Below are 15955 nucleotides of genomic sequence, written 5' to 3' on the forward strand. Positions count from 1 at the left end.
TCTGGTGAACACGACCTTACCTAAGCGATCAGTTAACATCACCAAAAATGAGGCAAACTGGCAGCATGTGCCCCTGACCGTAATGCACAAGACTGCACTTACGCAGTATTCCTGCCACAAAATGCGTAATGTGGTCCTACTGAACAGGAAGCATTGGACCAACCCAAAGTGGTCTCCACTCTAAAAGTGTCAACGTCTTGAAAGACAAAGAAGTGTCCAGATTAAAGGAGACCAGCGATACATGACAAGTGAATAGAATGTATGATCCTGGAACCAAAAAAAAAAAAAATGCTATAAAGTGACGGTAGTGGGACAACTGACAAAACTTACATATGGACTCTGTATAACAGTATTCTACCCATGTTAAATTTCCTGAATTTGATCACTGTAATGCAGTTACTTAAGACAATGTACTTCTTAGGACATGCTGAACGGTCACGATGCCTGTGATTTTCTTTCAAATGGTTCAGCTAAAAAACCACTGAGTGAATTACAGGGAGAAGGCAAACAAATACAGAAAAACTGTTGATTCTAAATTTTCTTGCAACTTTTCTGTAGGTTTGAAATTTTTTTCAAAATTAAGTCAAAAAAAAAAATCTCCACGTGCAAGGCACTGCGGGAGATAAAACATGGATCAGATAATGGATCCTGCCTTTGAAGATTAAAGGAAGGCAGATAAGTACATAAATAATTTCAATGAAAATTAGAAGTCATCAAGTGATGTTGGAAAGATACAGGTAAAGAGTTAAGGGAGTTCAGAGAGGGCAGTGGTCACTCAAAGCTGGAGGAAGGAAAAGGCTCCGTGGGAGAGGTTAAGTTTCTTAATTCTTAATTTCTTAAATTCAGCTTCCTCATCTATAAAATGAAAGTAATATCTTAATTCAGTAGAGTTGATAAATGAACAATTTGTAATGTTCTTGGCACAGTGCCAGGCATGTAATTAACATTCAATGCCAGCTGTTATTACTATTACTATAACTACAGCGTAGCCCTTGAACCTTAGCTCGAATCTAGACATGTGATGACTGAGCAGGAGTGTAACATTGAGGGCAGAGGGCACAATACAAGCAAAGGCACAAAGTAGGAAAACAGCAAATATTTGCTTTGGCTGGAGTATGAAATACATGAAGGGAAACAAAGTCTGTGTTCAGATCAGAGATGCTTAAATGACAGCTTAGGAAGTTTGGGTTTAACTGTAGAGACAAGGTGAAGGGTGTCACAGAAAGTGTCTAAGCGTTTAGAAAGTTTAATCTGGCAAGAGATTATAAAATGAATAAAGAAGAGGCTGACCAGATTCTATGATGACAAACAGCGCTGAAGGTGGTCAACCAGAGAGGGAAATATTTTAATAACACAGTGACGCAAATGTAGTGTACTTAGCAAATCTCACAGCAAAGACAATCTTCTTCACTCCTCAGCATCCTCTGCTATTGACTCCTGAGAGTGAGACGCCTGGGCTAAGCTCCTTATGAGTGAGCTATCCCTGTGGAAGGCTGAAGAGGAGAGAAGAGTGATTCAGTGATTCAATGACTCTTCCTCTTTTCTGTTTTCTTTAGAACTGGTAAACTATAAAGGGATTAAGAAGAAAGAGGCCGGGCCAAGAATAATGAGTCCAAAGCTCTTTTAATAAATTCACATCTGCTAGCCAGGGGCACGAAAACACATTAAAGAGGTTGCAACACACAAGGAAGGAGGATAATGCCGTAGTTTCAATTTTCATTATTTTTCTTTCCATAACCAAAGATTTTAACTGGAAATCTGAGGAGCTCTTCTTCTACTCATAAAAATGGAATGTCCTAAAACTAACTGCAATTTAATGATTTATGGAGTTGAAAATGAATGGCTCTGTTAAGACAAGACTTCCAGTTTCTTGACTAAGCACCTGATTCAGTAAAGCTGCCGAGTGAGATGCAGGAAAACGCGGACTAAGTGATGGGGGAGGGAGCACACTGCCCAGCTCTTCTCCTATAATCACCAGCTCCCGGTACCTGCTGTCAGCTCTGTGTCTGCCCCATGCTTATCTTCTATGCAAACCATATTTTTTCCGAACCCTCTGGATCACCCCTCAACTTTATATCAAACCAAACTTACCTCTACCTTATCTAGGTCCATGTCCTACAACTAAAATCCAGTCTACTAGCTCATTCCTAGCAGAATACCATCACCCAGCTCCCCTTTATAACTGCCACCTCCACTCCATTAACTGTCCTTCTTGACCTATACTGACTTGACAAATTAAATCTTGTACAGTAGAACTAAACCAGCACCAAGGCCAATACTACAGGTCCTACTTAAAACATGGAGGCCAATTGTCTCAACACTCTTTGCACATTAGAATCACCTGGAGAGCACTGTAAAAATACTGATTCTAATGCATCACCCTAGACATATTATTTAAGATTCTCTGGGAGATAACAAGATCAACGGACTTGATACCATCACAATTTACAGGGAGAAGAAAGTATGGAAGGAGAGAAGGAAAGAAAGAAAAAGTAGGAAAGAGTAATTGGGAGACTTGGGTTCTAGAATCTAGTAACAAATAATGGAAACAAACACATCAAACAACATTACAAATAAAGCCATGAGACACATCTCTTGCTTGGCAATTAACATAATGTAATTTCCAAAAGTCTTTCTACAAGTAACCTTAGGGGTAGGCAGGTCTAGACAATTTTCTTTTCTTTTCTTTTCTTTTATTAATTAATTAATTATTTATTTATTTATTTTTGGTTGCATTGGGTCTGTTGCTGTGTGCGGGCTTTCTCTAGTTGCGGTGTGCGGGCTTCTCACTGCAGTGGCTTCTCTTGTTGTGGAGCATGGGCTCTAGGTGCACGGGCTTCAGTAGTTGTGGCACGTGGACTCTAGAGCGCAGCCTCCGTAGTTGTGGCGCACGGGCTTAGTTGCTCCGCGGCATGTGGGATCTTCCCGGACCAGGGCTCAAACCCGTGTCCCCTGCACTGGCAGGTGGGTTCTTAACCACTGCGCCACCAGGGAAGCCCTAGACAATTTTCTATTCAAGGTAAAGAAAACAGGGTAAAAAAGACTTGAGATGGGGCCATGAAAATTAGAGGGGCAGGGAGGTTGGCTTTCAGTTCTCTGACAGGTAGTGCAACTGCCACCTTAAAGAACAAAACAGGGGAAAGGCATATTACATGTCATTCCCTTGACTCAAGCCAAAGTCAGTAATATGTTCTCTAAGATATAATCCATTTCAGACACAGAGAAAGCGGTGCTAATTCTGAAAACACCTCTAAGAAAACTGACCTTGAATGCTATTGGCCTTCACAAGATGGGCACAGTCCATCAGTACTTCCTTTGGAATATCTTCTATTTTCTCCCCCTGAAACACAAGAATAAACCAAATGGTCCACTACCTTGTTACTGATCAATACTGGAGCACTTTTATAGGGCTTTGCTACCTTACTAGGCACAATTTTATTAAAAGCAGGGGCTCTTCAACTGTATTTCAAAACACTGAAAAATGAAGTCCATTGTGGAAATGTTTAAGAGAAGGCAGTAATATGGAAAATCCTGACTTAATTAAGTGGGGAAAAAAACAGGGTATGAAAGAAAACCACTAAAATATTAACTGTATTTATGTCTGAGTAATTTTTCCCTCTTCTCTTTCTTACTTTTAGAAACCTTGTGGAGAAATGGTGCCTATTTTTGGCAATGGGAAGTCTTCTTAGCTGAGGTCCCTACAAACTCCCTGTCAAGAGACATCTTATAGTTTTGGGTCTCCATGATCTGGTAGGTCATCTACCCTCGGCATTAGTCAGGAACCAAGCTCCTGGTGTGTTAGATATAACCTTCTACCATAAAAGAGAAAAAATACTGATTCATTCTCTTTACAGATACCGTATCAAAGTCAAAGCTGAATAAGCAAAGCCGTTCCAAAAGAACAAAAATATCTGAGGCAAGAGCTAGTGGAAATCAACTCAGCACTTGGCTATTAGGCATGGGATTACTGAAGCACTTCTGTCTGGGAATGAAACATTTTATCTACCTAAATATTTGAGATAAATTAAGTTTATTCCATTATGTTTCTGTTTTTTTCCTTATTTTAAATGTTTCAAAATGGGAATCTCAATTACCTAAATTTTGACCAAAAAATACGTGATTTAAGTTTGTCACTACTTTAACGCCATATCTCATCCTGTGAGATTCCCTGACCACTTAAATAGAGGATTCTGAATTTACCATGTTGATAACACAATGTCATCGTCATGAATATCAACCATTACACTAGGCTATAATATAGTGATAGTGATGCCTTCAGGGGCATCTAAAATACACAGAAGCTGACTGACCCTATACTAAATAAATCAAATAAATAATTAAAAAACAAAACAATAGCTACCACTTTTTGAATATCTGCTTTTTGAGTGCTAGGTACACTAAATAAATGGCCATATGAAATGGATAGTACTACGTTCACTTTGCCAATGAAGAAAATGAAGCTTAGCGAGGTTAAGCAACTAGGCCAAGCTCCCCAATATCTAGTAAGTGACAGAGCTGAGAGATGAACCCAGGACTAACTAAAGCCATGCTCTAACAACTGGCCCCAGAGTGTGGTGCTTATGGAGTTTCTGTGGAAACGTACAGCTTCTTGGTCCTTGATATCAGGCTATGTCGCAACATCCCTTCTTGCTATTCCTGAAGCAATAGCCTCTTCTTGTTTTGCTACTTCTAATATAATATGAGCAGACCAAATAAAATAAAATAAAATAATTCAGCTTAGCATTATGCATAAAGTCAGAGTAAACAAACTCTGCATGGAGAGTGTAAGGTACTCTCCGTATGTAAAGGCCAGAATTTTGACTGTGGGCTTTGCGCCATCTGTGTTAATGAGATAAGCAACCTCTTGATAAGTGAGATTTTTCTATAGGTTTTCAAAAATCAAATAAGCCTAGGAAAAAACACTTGTTGAATATCCATGATCTTCAAGGCTTGGGTTGAATTCACCTGAACTTGACAAAGAAAAAATGAACACACATAGCGCTTAGCATGTGCCAAGCATTATTCTAAATGCTTCAGTTATGCTAGCTCATTTAATTCTCACAACAACCCAGTAAGACAGGGACTGTTAGCTCCCTTTTACAGATGAGGAAACGGGCACAGCTGAATAACTTGCTCAGAGTCGCACAGCTGGTAAGCAGTAAGGCCAGGATACAAAGCCGGCAGTCTGGCTCCAGAGTTTGGGTTCTGAACTACTTATACTTAGTCTCACTGCATCTCCAACACTTACTTGGTACCTACGAAGTACAAAGGGCTATGTCGTTTACTGCAGGAGATCAACCATGTAAAAGTTCCGCAAGGAGCACATATTTTTATCTAGCACATTATATGCTTCCAAAAGAAAATGAAATCAAACTCCTGTTCAAACAAGTTCTAACTGGTGGCAATGTGAACTTGGGACTACCCACCGTTATTTCCATTTTCTGATGCAGCAGAACCCAAAGGAAAAAATTTAATCTGAACCAAAAGGAAAGTTGGGAACACCATACTTTATTTTCTCTAGACTTAAAATAGTTCCAAAATGGCAAGAAGTTGCCTAGGAAAATTCAGAATTTTGTTCCAGCAAAGAGTTCACAATCTTCTTTTTTTTTTTACAACACAGTTCTCAAAAATATAAATAGAGTAAGTAAAGATGTGGTAGAATGTTTTACCTTGTTAGTAAATTAAGGAGTAAATATTATAAGCATAATGAAGTAGCATCTTGTATTTATTAAAATGGTCAAAAGGTTGCTATTTTTCTGAAGTTATAAAACCCCAAAAAGTTTCTGGAAAACCTATATATATCAGGTAGCATTTTAAACCAGCATAATATTTTCAAAGGGCAATCTGGCATAAAAGGAGTTATCAAAATGTTTATATCTTTTGACCCAGTAATTTCATTTCTGAGAACTACTCTAAAAAAAAAAAGAAAAGAAAAATAGAAAGTAGTTCATTAAAAAAATATTTCTTGTTGGGGATTCATAATGCTGAAAACTGTAAACAACTTATATTCTGACAAGGGAGCTTTCAAATTAACTGTGGCATATTATCAACTCAAAGCAGCCAGTCAAAACAATAAATATGAAAATAATGCAGTAACGTGAAAAAGTCTGTAAACTGTCACTTTAAAAGTAATACAATCTTTTTGATATCGAGCTCCATGAGCTGTTCATATATTTTGGAGATTAATCCTTTGTCCATTGTTTCATTTGCAAATATTTTCTCCCATTCTGAGGGTTGTCTTTTTGTCTTGTTTATGGTTTCCTTTGCTTAAAAGCAAAAGCTTTTAAGTTTAATTAGGTCCCATTTGTCTATTTTTGTTTTTATTTTCATTACTCTAGGAGGTGGGTCAAAAAAGATCTTGCTGTGGTTTATGTCAAACAGTGTTTTTCCTATGTTTTCCTCTAAGAGTTTTACAGTGTCTGCTCTTACATTTAGGTCTTTAATCCATTTTGAGAAAACCATAATTCAAAAAGAGACATGTACCAGTGTTCAATGCAGCACTATTTACAATAGCCAGGACATGGAAGAAACCTAAATGTCCATCGACAGATGAATGGATACAGAAGATGTGGCACATATATAGAATGGAATATTACTCAGCCATAAAAAGAAACGAAATTGACTTATTTGCAGTGAGGTGGATGGACCTAGAGTCTGTCATACAGAGTGAAGTAAGTCAGAAAGAGAAAAACAAATACCGTATGCTAACACATACATATGGACTCTAAAAAAAAAAAAAAAATGGTTCTGAAGAACCTAGGGGCAGGACAGGAATAAAGACGCAGACGTAGAAAATGGACTTGAGGATACGGGGAGGGGGAAGGGTAAGCTGGGATGAAGTGAGAGAGTGGCATGGACATATATACACTACCAAATGTAAAATAGATAGCTAGTGGGAAGCAGCCGCATAGCACAGGGAGATCAGCTCGGTGCTTTGTGACCACCTAGAGGGGTGGGATAGGGAGGGCGGGAGGGAGGCTCAAGAGGGAGGGGATGAGGGGATATGGGGACACGTGTATGCATATGGCTGATTCGTTTTGCTGTACAACAGAAACTAACACAGCATTGTGAAGCAATTATACTCCAATAAAAATGTATTAAAAAAAAAAAAAGTAATACAATCAACCAGGGGAAGCCAAGGTGGAATGCAGACTGAGACAAAAGAACCTAAGTGTGTGACAGACATCACTGAAAGGCATGAGGTGGGGAGGGCGGGGAGCAGCTGACAAGTAACTTTGAAAAACAGCATTTTGAATGGAAACTGTAATTGCACTGTACTTTAGTTGATAAAGTTGTTTCTTATGGGGATACAGGCTAACAAATCTGAAACCACTTCCATATATACTGGATTCAAATAAACAAATGATGGTGAATGGTGGATGGTGGGAGCCAGGCTTCCCACTGTCTGAGAAGGAAGTAATAGCTAAGCAAGGAAGGAATGTGAGAAAGGCCCCTGTAATAACGGGTTCATCAGAGACACCAGTCATGTTTAGCTTACTGTAGATACAGAAAAAATTATGCATACGAATTACTAACACGGGTTAGTATACATACACCTATTTCCTAGCTCTGTCACATGAGAGGGCCTAGAAGCAATGATACTCTAGTAGCAATGAGCACACCCAGGGTCCAGATCTTGATTTCTAAATACCATTTCCCAATAAAAGAAACCAAAGTTCCTCAGAGAAATGGCTGATCCTAGAGCTGGAGCAGGGAAAATACAAGATGAGCCTGGAGCATCTTGAGTGTCAGAAAGTAAGGAAGTGCTCAGAAAGTAAAATGACAGGAGCATGTCAAAGGAACACAAGAGCCAAGCTGGAAGAGTCAAAGCAGGGACAATTTTAGCAACAAAATGACACAGTACTGGATTATAACCCAAAGTAAAAAGTAAATGTGTGAGTCCATACTGATATAAGTAAATGACTGAATTAAATACATGGGAGAGAAGAGATGAATCTTTCTTACAGAAGAATTCCCAACAATATATGCAGGTACTCCCTGCGCCAGGACGTGGAGCTCTCCCCCTTGAGTACAGGCTGGACTTAGTGACTTGCTTCTAAATAATAAAGTATGTGGGGAGAAGAGCAACTCTCTAGTGAAAAAACCTGACAAACATTACCCTGGCCAGGAGATCAAGGTTAACACCATCAGTGCTAAGTCCTATTAATGCATATACCCCTGACATGATGGGATAAGAGCACTTCACCTCTATGCTATTGTTCCCCCAAACCCGTGACTCCAGTCTAGTCATGACCTGATCAGTACTTCTCAAACTGTCAAGGTCATGACAAACAGGGAAAGAGTGACAAACTGTCACAGACCAGAGACTAGGCAGACATGACAACTAAAATGCAATGTGTGACGCTGGACCAGATCCTGGAACAGAAAAAGGACATTAATGGAAAAACTGGAGAAATCCAAATAGAGTCCAGAGGTTAGTTAATAGTGATGCATCAGTTCTGGCTTCTCAGTTCAGACAAATTTACCATGGTAATGTTAAGATGTTAACAATGGGGAAAACTGGACACGGGGTATATAGGAACTTGTACTACCTTTGCAACTTTTCTGTAAATCTAAAATCATTCCAAAATAAATATTTTTAAAAATACACATAACAATTATCCATACCCTATGATTCAACTACACAAAATACAATAGATGGATATAAAGACAGATTGGAAAAACAGTGGTTTTATGTGACTAGGGAACATTAAATCTTTTCCCTTTACTAGGATAATGCTGTTTTAAACCTCCCAAAGCAGCCCCTGATAACTAGGAACATATGCCCTTGGTGAGGCAGGAGAATCACATGAGTCTGAGAAAAAGGAACTACAACATGATCTTCCTAGAAGAAGACAAAGTCCAATAGTGTCAACTGAAATGACAGGGAGAGAGAGCAGAGGTGACACACAGCACACCTCAGCTGGCAGGACAAGGCAGTGCTTCTATCTGGGAAATATGTGCTGTGTCCCCTTCCAAGCCTCAAAAATCACCAGAATTGCCCTTAGTGATTTCCTGGGTTGGGGGAAGACATCTCTTCATTTGCTAATTTGTAGACTTTTGTACATATTTATTACTCTAAACAATTTACTTGCCAAAAAAAAAGGGCAGAGGACAAGACAGAATGCTCATCACTACAGAAAAAGGCACGAATCCACGTTTAAATCCAGTTACCTTATGTAATCGAAGGTATACATGAGCCGAAGAGAGTTTGTCCACATGAAACCTACAAAGAATGAAAACCACTTTTAGCAAGAGGTACAAGATAACCATCTCCTCAGGCCACCTGCATTTAAAGCATTCCAATCCAAAAATATTAATTCAGTGCCGACTGCACACTGAGCACTATGGGGGCAGAAAACAGTCACCGCCTCCAAAGAGCTCACTATCCACTGGGAGAGGTGAGAAGAACACGGAAAGTTCTGCAGCTGTGTGAGACTAAGTACCAAGATGAGTACAGGAGGCAATGAATGTTAAAAGCCCAGGGAAGGGTGATTTTTCAAGAGAGAAAGAGCTATCAGTGACCCAAGGCTTCACTGATGAACTGAGACTTGGTGGGTCCCAAGCTGAACCACGGGACTTAGAGCAAACACGGGGAAGGAATTTTAGGTGAGAAGAGAAGGGAATGAAAGAAGTCAACAAGACTCCAGGGTTGCAAGCCTGGGAGACTCACAGGACCACTGACAGTAACATCTTACGTTGGAGAGGGAGCCAGTTTGGCAAAAAGATGACAGGTTTGGTTTGGGAAATCCTGAGTTTCAAGCAATGGCAAAACAATCCAAAGAGAATGTTGATCACAGAGATGGAAGAGTCAGGTGAGGACTGAAGCAGTAAGCAGACCACATCACCAAATGGGTCAGACCAACAATTCATCCAGCCTTACCTCTGACAATGACACTAATACGCGTCTCCTGGGAAAGCATGGTGATTGCCCTTTATGACGCTGTCCTAAAAATATTCAGAATGCCCTCTCACCCCAGTATCCTAAATTTACCTTTCATTAAGGTTCTATCATTCACCAATTTAATTAAATCTTTTAAAACTTACTTCTTTTTTCACCTAGTCCAACATTTGGGGATTTTAAGTTTTTCATATTTACAATTCACCAAATGAAGTTGACCGCTCTTTCCAACACCCAGAGAGGCCTCCAGAATGCTAGCAAACAATGGTAACACACGACTGTCACTTCGTGATTTCTGTTAACTTTACTCATCTCTTCCTTAGTCCTTTCCTTTCCAGACTGAGGAATGTTCAGTAAAATCCTAAGGAGGCAATGTCACGTCCCATTATGTATTTCTTTAGACATTCTCTTAGCATTAATGGATTTTTTAGAGCTGAAAATGGTTACACACTCATACCTGGTCCAAGATGTAGGCAGTGTGATTCTATATAAAGGTCAAGGTTTGCTGTTTCTCATGCCCTCTTTAAAAAGGTTAAGCATCTTGCTAGTCACTTTGGATAAAGAAAATTTTTACACATTTTTGGCAGTCTATGATGACTCTAGGTTTTATTCCTAACCATTAGTGATAGCCAGAAATGAATATAACATCTTAATTTGATTTATTTTTCTTCTGCTGGTTCATTTACTTATTTGCATTCCCACGTAAGAGATTCCTACTGATTATCATCTTCAGCTTGGCATTTTCCAGCCAGAAAATGTGTTTTTTGAAAATCTGGAAATTATACCTCACTACTCTGTTTCAGAATCTTAGGAAAATACCCCATTAGTAAGCAGGCTCAATTGAGAAAACTTCTCCCATTCCAATTTGTTTTAAGTTCTCTATTTACAACAACTCTTTCCTACATACCCATAGTAGCTTGATTGTATTCTGATTTTCCTTAAAGGTCTCTGATGTGGAATTTTATCAAAAGACATACACAAGTAGTTCCATGTATATACACACTGGGTTCATACATAGGCAGTCAAAGTACTAAAACACACCCGGGAATATCACTGCTGATCTACACCAACTTCAGGCTTGTAGGTACACCTCTACAAAGTGCAAGGGGAATGCATGTCCCAACGGCGCTTTGGTTGAAATGTAAAACGAACAAAAAAGTCAGTTCTGTAAACAAACTATTTTGAGCGAGTTTCCTTAAAAAACCTTCCAAACCTCCCAAAATGCTCACTCCAAGTTTAAATTATGCCCACTGGTTCCCTAGTTCCCTCTCTTCCTTGTTACCTTCCTCTCCCTGCTTAATCACTATTACTCTTTATTGAATGCAGAGACTAGAAACATGAGCATCCCTGACCTGAGAATGTAGAGATGCACGGGACCCCAAGCTGGGTCGTTTAACTCCTTAAAGTGGGGTCTCTAGAAATACTACTCATTAGGGGGTTTGGAAGCAGTGAACACACACTCTGTATTTTCCTTTGTTTAAAATGAATTTAGTTCCATTCTCATTTAAGCCTAGAAAAATTCTTTGCTTAAAAGCACCTTAGGAGGTTTCCTGGTATAAACTTAGATGTTGACATTCCCAGAGGTTAAGTTCCAGGTTGAAAATCTGCCCTGGAATGTAGATCAACTGACTCATTCTTTGCACACCCAGGAATGTTTCCAGGATTGACAGTTTATTAACTGTAACAGGTCTTGAAATTTAGGGCTATGCCAGGTCACATCTGACCTAGAAGAGCTTCTGGAAGTAAAAGTCAATCACTTCCGACAACAGACATTAAATCTCAAGATTAAAGAGTGTCGAAATGGCTATCAGGCAGCTATAGACACCTTCCAGAAGTCTACCTTAACGAAACAAAAGTGCCCAAGTCATAATACATGAGGTGTAGGTTGTAAATTGGAAATTTCTCTTCCACTTAATTTTTTTTTAAATGTCAAGTAAAAGGCTGTAGTGAACTGACTTTCATGGTGCATCTGAGTATGTAACCTTTCCTATACAGGTATTTCTGCCCCAAACCTTACAGCAGGTAACTGCGTAACAGGTGTGATCATCCTTATCTCTTGTGTGACAGATCTGGAGATCTTTGGGGCCTTAACGACAACTGAAATAATCCAGCCAAGGGTGACAGGTACTCAAAATGGAGATGACCAGAATGCAGTTACTGTGAAGAAATGTCCAGCAGAGATCATTTCCAGACAGGCAGAGAGCTAGTCAATTAGAAAGTCCACATCTATTGAACACTTACTATGTGCCAGGTCCTACGCTAGGTAGTGGGACAGAGTAGTAAACAAACCCAATGGATCACTGTCCTGGGCTGGGCGGGGGAGGCAGGGGAGCAGAGCTTATAGTCAAGGGTCCTAGGAAGGTAAGCAGCACCCAGTGCAGAAGCCCTGAGCAGTGCAACCTGCCCACCTGAGGTATGGGGGCACCAAGCAGTGTCTACCTTGATGACATACTTGAGTTCAGAAGATGGGCCGCTGTGCTGGAACACGGGGCTGATAAAAAAACCTTTAAACTTCCTCAGGTTTCTAGTGCCTCTTGGTTCCTGGAGTGTGGACTTCAGAGAGGGCAAACAGACAGGGAAGTACTTCCACGGGGTCAGGAGGCGGCTCCTTCACAATGAGGTAGGCTGGAGCCAGAGAGGCGCCCTTCAGTGGGCTCCTGCAGGTAGGCCCGGGGGTTCCGAGAATGGCTACATCTAGGGAGTAGCTTAAGTTAGTCGCTGGGCAATATCTTTCCTACAAGATGTCCAATGCTGCACACCTTACTGAAAATCAGTCAACTCTTCTAAAAAGTGGCAGCCTAAGCTCTGTCACTATAGGAAATTAAGTGAAGGATCTGGGCCCAAATAGCCTGAGGGAAGACAGAAACAGGGATCTAGAACTCGAGCTGGCTGGGGGCCAGCAACGACCCGAGTGGATCTGTTCAGTTTCCCTTAGCCTGAGTTTCCTCATCTGAAAAATGGGCATGATATTGGTAACTATTTCACAGGGTTGTAGTGAAGTGAAATGCATTAGTGGAGGTAAACACTCCACAGGATCTGGCCTACAGTTATGTGTTTGGTAAATGTCCGTTACTACTATCATTAAAGCCAACGGGATCCAAGTGCTTCTCCTCAGGGACGGCATTTGGTAGGGGGGTGTTAGGAGTTGTAGAGACCATATCCTGCTCTATAGTAGGTAGAATTAGGCTCCAGGAGAGAGACATCACAAGGGTCAGAGGGAGTGGTGGAAGCTGCAGCTAGAAAAAGAAAGCAAACTGAGCATGAGAGCATTACATGAAAGAAAAAGAAAGTAGCAGGAATCCATGAACTCCTCACAGGTTTTGGGTTTGAGTTGTAGAAAAGCCCATATGGCATCCCAAGGCAGTTAGAAAAAGAAAAGAATTCAACTAAAATGAAGGGGTTTTTTTCTGCATTTGTTTTGTTGTTTTTTTAGACTGGGTTTGGCAAGCAGCAAAATAAAATTATCTTGGAAGGAGGCTAAGAAAGAATATATTACAATTTTTGAAATTTCCATAAATTCTTTTAGAAAGAAGGGGTAGGGGCTGGATCAAGCCAGGGTTAAACTCTTTGTTGAGAAGACAACGGGAAGCCAGTCTGTGTTTTCTTTAAAGCTGGATCTGGTCAGATGCTCTACCTATTCCAACGACATGGAAGCTTGTGTCTATTTTCTTCACTGCTTCTTGTGAAGCCTGCATCCATCCACTCAAAAAGAGTGTTCTGAGTGTGTTAAGTGCAGTGGTCTCAGTAACCTACTATGAGGAGACACACAGGAGGTAAAAGCAAGCCTATGTTCCTGAGACCTTTGCAGTGAGGCCCGAGATCTAGCCCTAAGACCTCATTCCCAGTTAACGTGGTAATTATAAATGAAGGAAGCTGGCAGTCAGCTATTTACCACTGAACATTCTTAGACAAAACGCAAAGCATGAGTTCTAGTTTTAATCATAGGAGTCAGGTGGTTGGTCAAGTCTAAGAAAGTAAATAATGATCCATAAAAAGCAGAACCAAAATTGCTACTTACCAAATATCTTCAGGCCAGCCATACTTTATCAGATCTTCATCTGCAGAGAGACAGAAGAGAACAAAGAAAAGGAAAAAAAAGAGAAATGAAGGTCTTAAGGGATGCAAACTACTATGTATAAAATAAATAAGCAACAAGGATATATTGTACAGCACAGAGAAATACAGCCATTATTTTGTAATAACTTTAAATGGAGTACAATCTGTAAAAATACTGAATCAGTATGTTGTACACTGAAACTAATACAATATTTTTTTTAATTTTAATTCAGTTTTAAAAGTATTCTTTGGTTCTTTTATTTATTTATTTTTTGGCTGTGCTGCACAGCTTGAGGGATCTTAGTTCCCCGACTAGGGATCGAACCTGGGCCCTGGCAGTAAAAGCACTAGGTCCTAACCACTGGACCGCCAGGGAATTCCCTAATATAATGTTTTAAATCAACTATACTTCAATAAAAATAAGTTTTAAATTTTTAAATAAAACAAAACTAAAAACATGTTTTAAAGAGAAGGTTAAATGAAATATGCCAAAGTTTATCGTAAGTTGGGAGGGGAAAAAAAAAAAAAAATCTTTTCCACAAAACTTTTTCTCTCCCTTAATAAAGAGTAATTCAAAGAGGCTTTGATGCTTGAAAATACCAGAAAATTTTTTTTAATAGTTTTTACAATTGGACAATTATAATCATTATAATTTTGTATAACACTTATAATCTAAAGTTCAAAGATATTTCTATTTGAAGATAAAACTAACACTGGCAAATCAGAGCAACTGAGATGTTAGATAATGTCTTAGAAAACTGATTCACTATAACAATACTTATATGTTAAAATGGTTTTGCTACAACTTTAAAACCAGTGGACTGCATTTTACGTCTTAAAAAAAAAAAGCTTCTCAATTATAAAATTGTAGAAAATTAGGGAACAAAACAAACACCAGAAATATAAAAAAGAAAATAAAAATCACCTAAAATTCTGTCACATATGAAAATAAAAATAGAAGAAATAGGTAAAAGTCAAAGTAACTGTTTCTGAGGGTAGAACGTGGGTATTGAAAAGGATGGGATAGAGAACTGATGTTTTTTACTATAAGCATTCTGTTATTACTGGAACTTTTAAACTATATATTTGTTAGATAAAAATAAAAATTTTAGAAGTTCTTTGGAAAAAATGACTACTTGATTCTATCATATGGATTAACTTTTCTGTTGTTGACATTTGGATTGCTTCTAATTACAAATGCTTCAGTAAATACTTTTTAAATAAATATGTCCATACTCCTGATTATTTCCTTAAGGTGTATTTCTAAAAGGTGAAGTATTCGTTCAAAACATATGCATATATATGTTTTTTTGTTTTGGTTTGGTTTTGGTTTTTGGCTACGCCACATGGCTTGCAAGATCTCAGTTCCCCCACCAGGAACTGAACCTGGGCCACGGCAGTGAAAGCGCCAAATCCTAACCACTAGACCACCAGGGAACTCCTACGTATGTATATTTTTAAGGCTAATAATATATATCTCTACAGAAAGGTTATCTCAATATATACCTCTAATAGCCATATTAATAATTAGTAATACAGAAGCATTACTTAAATTATTAAACCTAAAGTTAAAAATTGTAAGGTAAAGTGATTCACATATGATGATTTAAAATGTACTCAAGTATAATCTATCTAACTTTAATGAGGTATTTATTTTCCAGAAAAGCAAAAAGATGATAGAGTACCCTCTTGGATGAGGGTACTCTAAGCAACTGCAGACACCTTGAGTTTTCTGAAGGGTTTTCTACTAGCTTAAGTAAGAAGCTGAGCAAATAGCTGACAAGTAATCAGAAAAATCAGAAAAAGGGAATTATAAAAACCTCTTTTCCTCATTTGGGCAATGTTTGGCTCCCTGGTGACACCTGCTGGCTAATAAAAAGAACACACCTGAAAGCTTTTTAGAGAAAGGACTCATTCAACTTAAAATTCATTTATGTTCCATCCAGCCCTTAGCCTGAAGTCATCAAGGCTATTAGAAGTAAACGTGATGTGCTAGGA

General features: G+C 39.0%; 1 protein-coding gene across 5 annotated transcripts in view; it reads right to left on the minus strand.

Moving 5' to 3' along the window:
* Window positions 1-15955, minus strand: part of CCDC25 (coiled-coil domain containing 25) — a 60441-nt gene that overhangs the window by 36510 nt on the left and 7976 nt on the right. For 4 of the 5 annotated variants that reach the window (XM_061200731.1, XM_061200733.1, XM_061200735.1 and 1 more), the window contains exons 3-5: window positions 13920-13959; window positions 9175-9226; window positions 3265-3340 (exon numbers count right to left, since the gene is read on the minus strand). In XM_061200731.1, coding sequence (XP_061056714.1) covers window positions 3265-3340; window positions 9175-9226; window positions 13920-13959 — 168 coding nt within the window. Of the gene's footprint in view, window positions 1-2596; window positions 3120-3264; window positions 3341-9174; window positions 9227-13919; window positions 13960-15955 lie in introns of those variants that run through there. The other variant, XM_061200736.1, reaches the window with a different exon arrangement.

Source organism: Eubalaena glacialis, chromosome 9 (genome assembly GCF_028564815.1).
Source record: "Eubalaena glacialis isolate mEubGla1 chromosome 9, mEubGla1.1.hap2.+ XY, whole genome shotgun sequence".
Taxonomy (NCBI): domain Eukaryota; kingdom Metazoa; phylum Chordata; class Mammalia; order Artiodactyla; family Balaenidae; genus Eubalaena; species Eubalaena glacialis.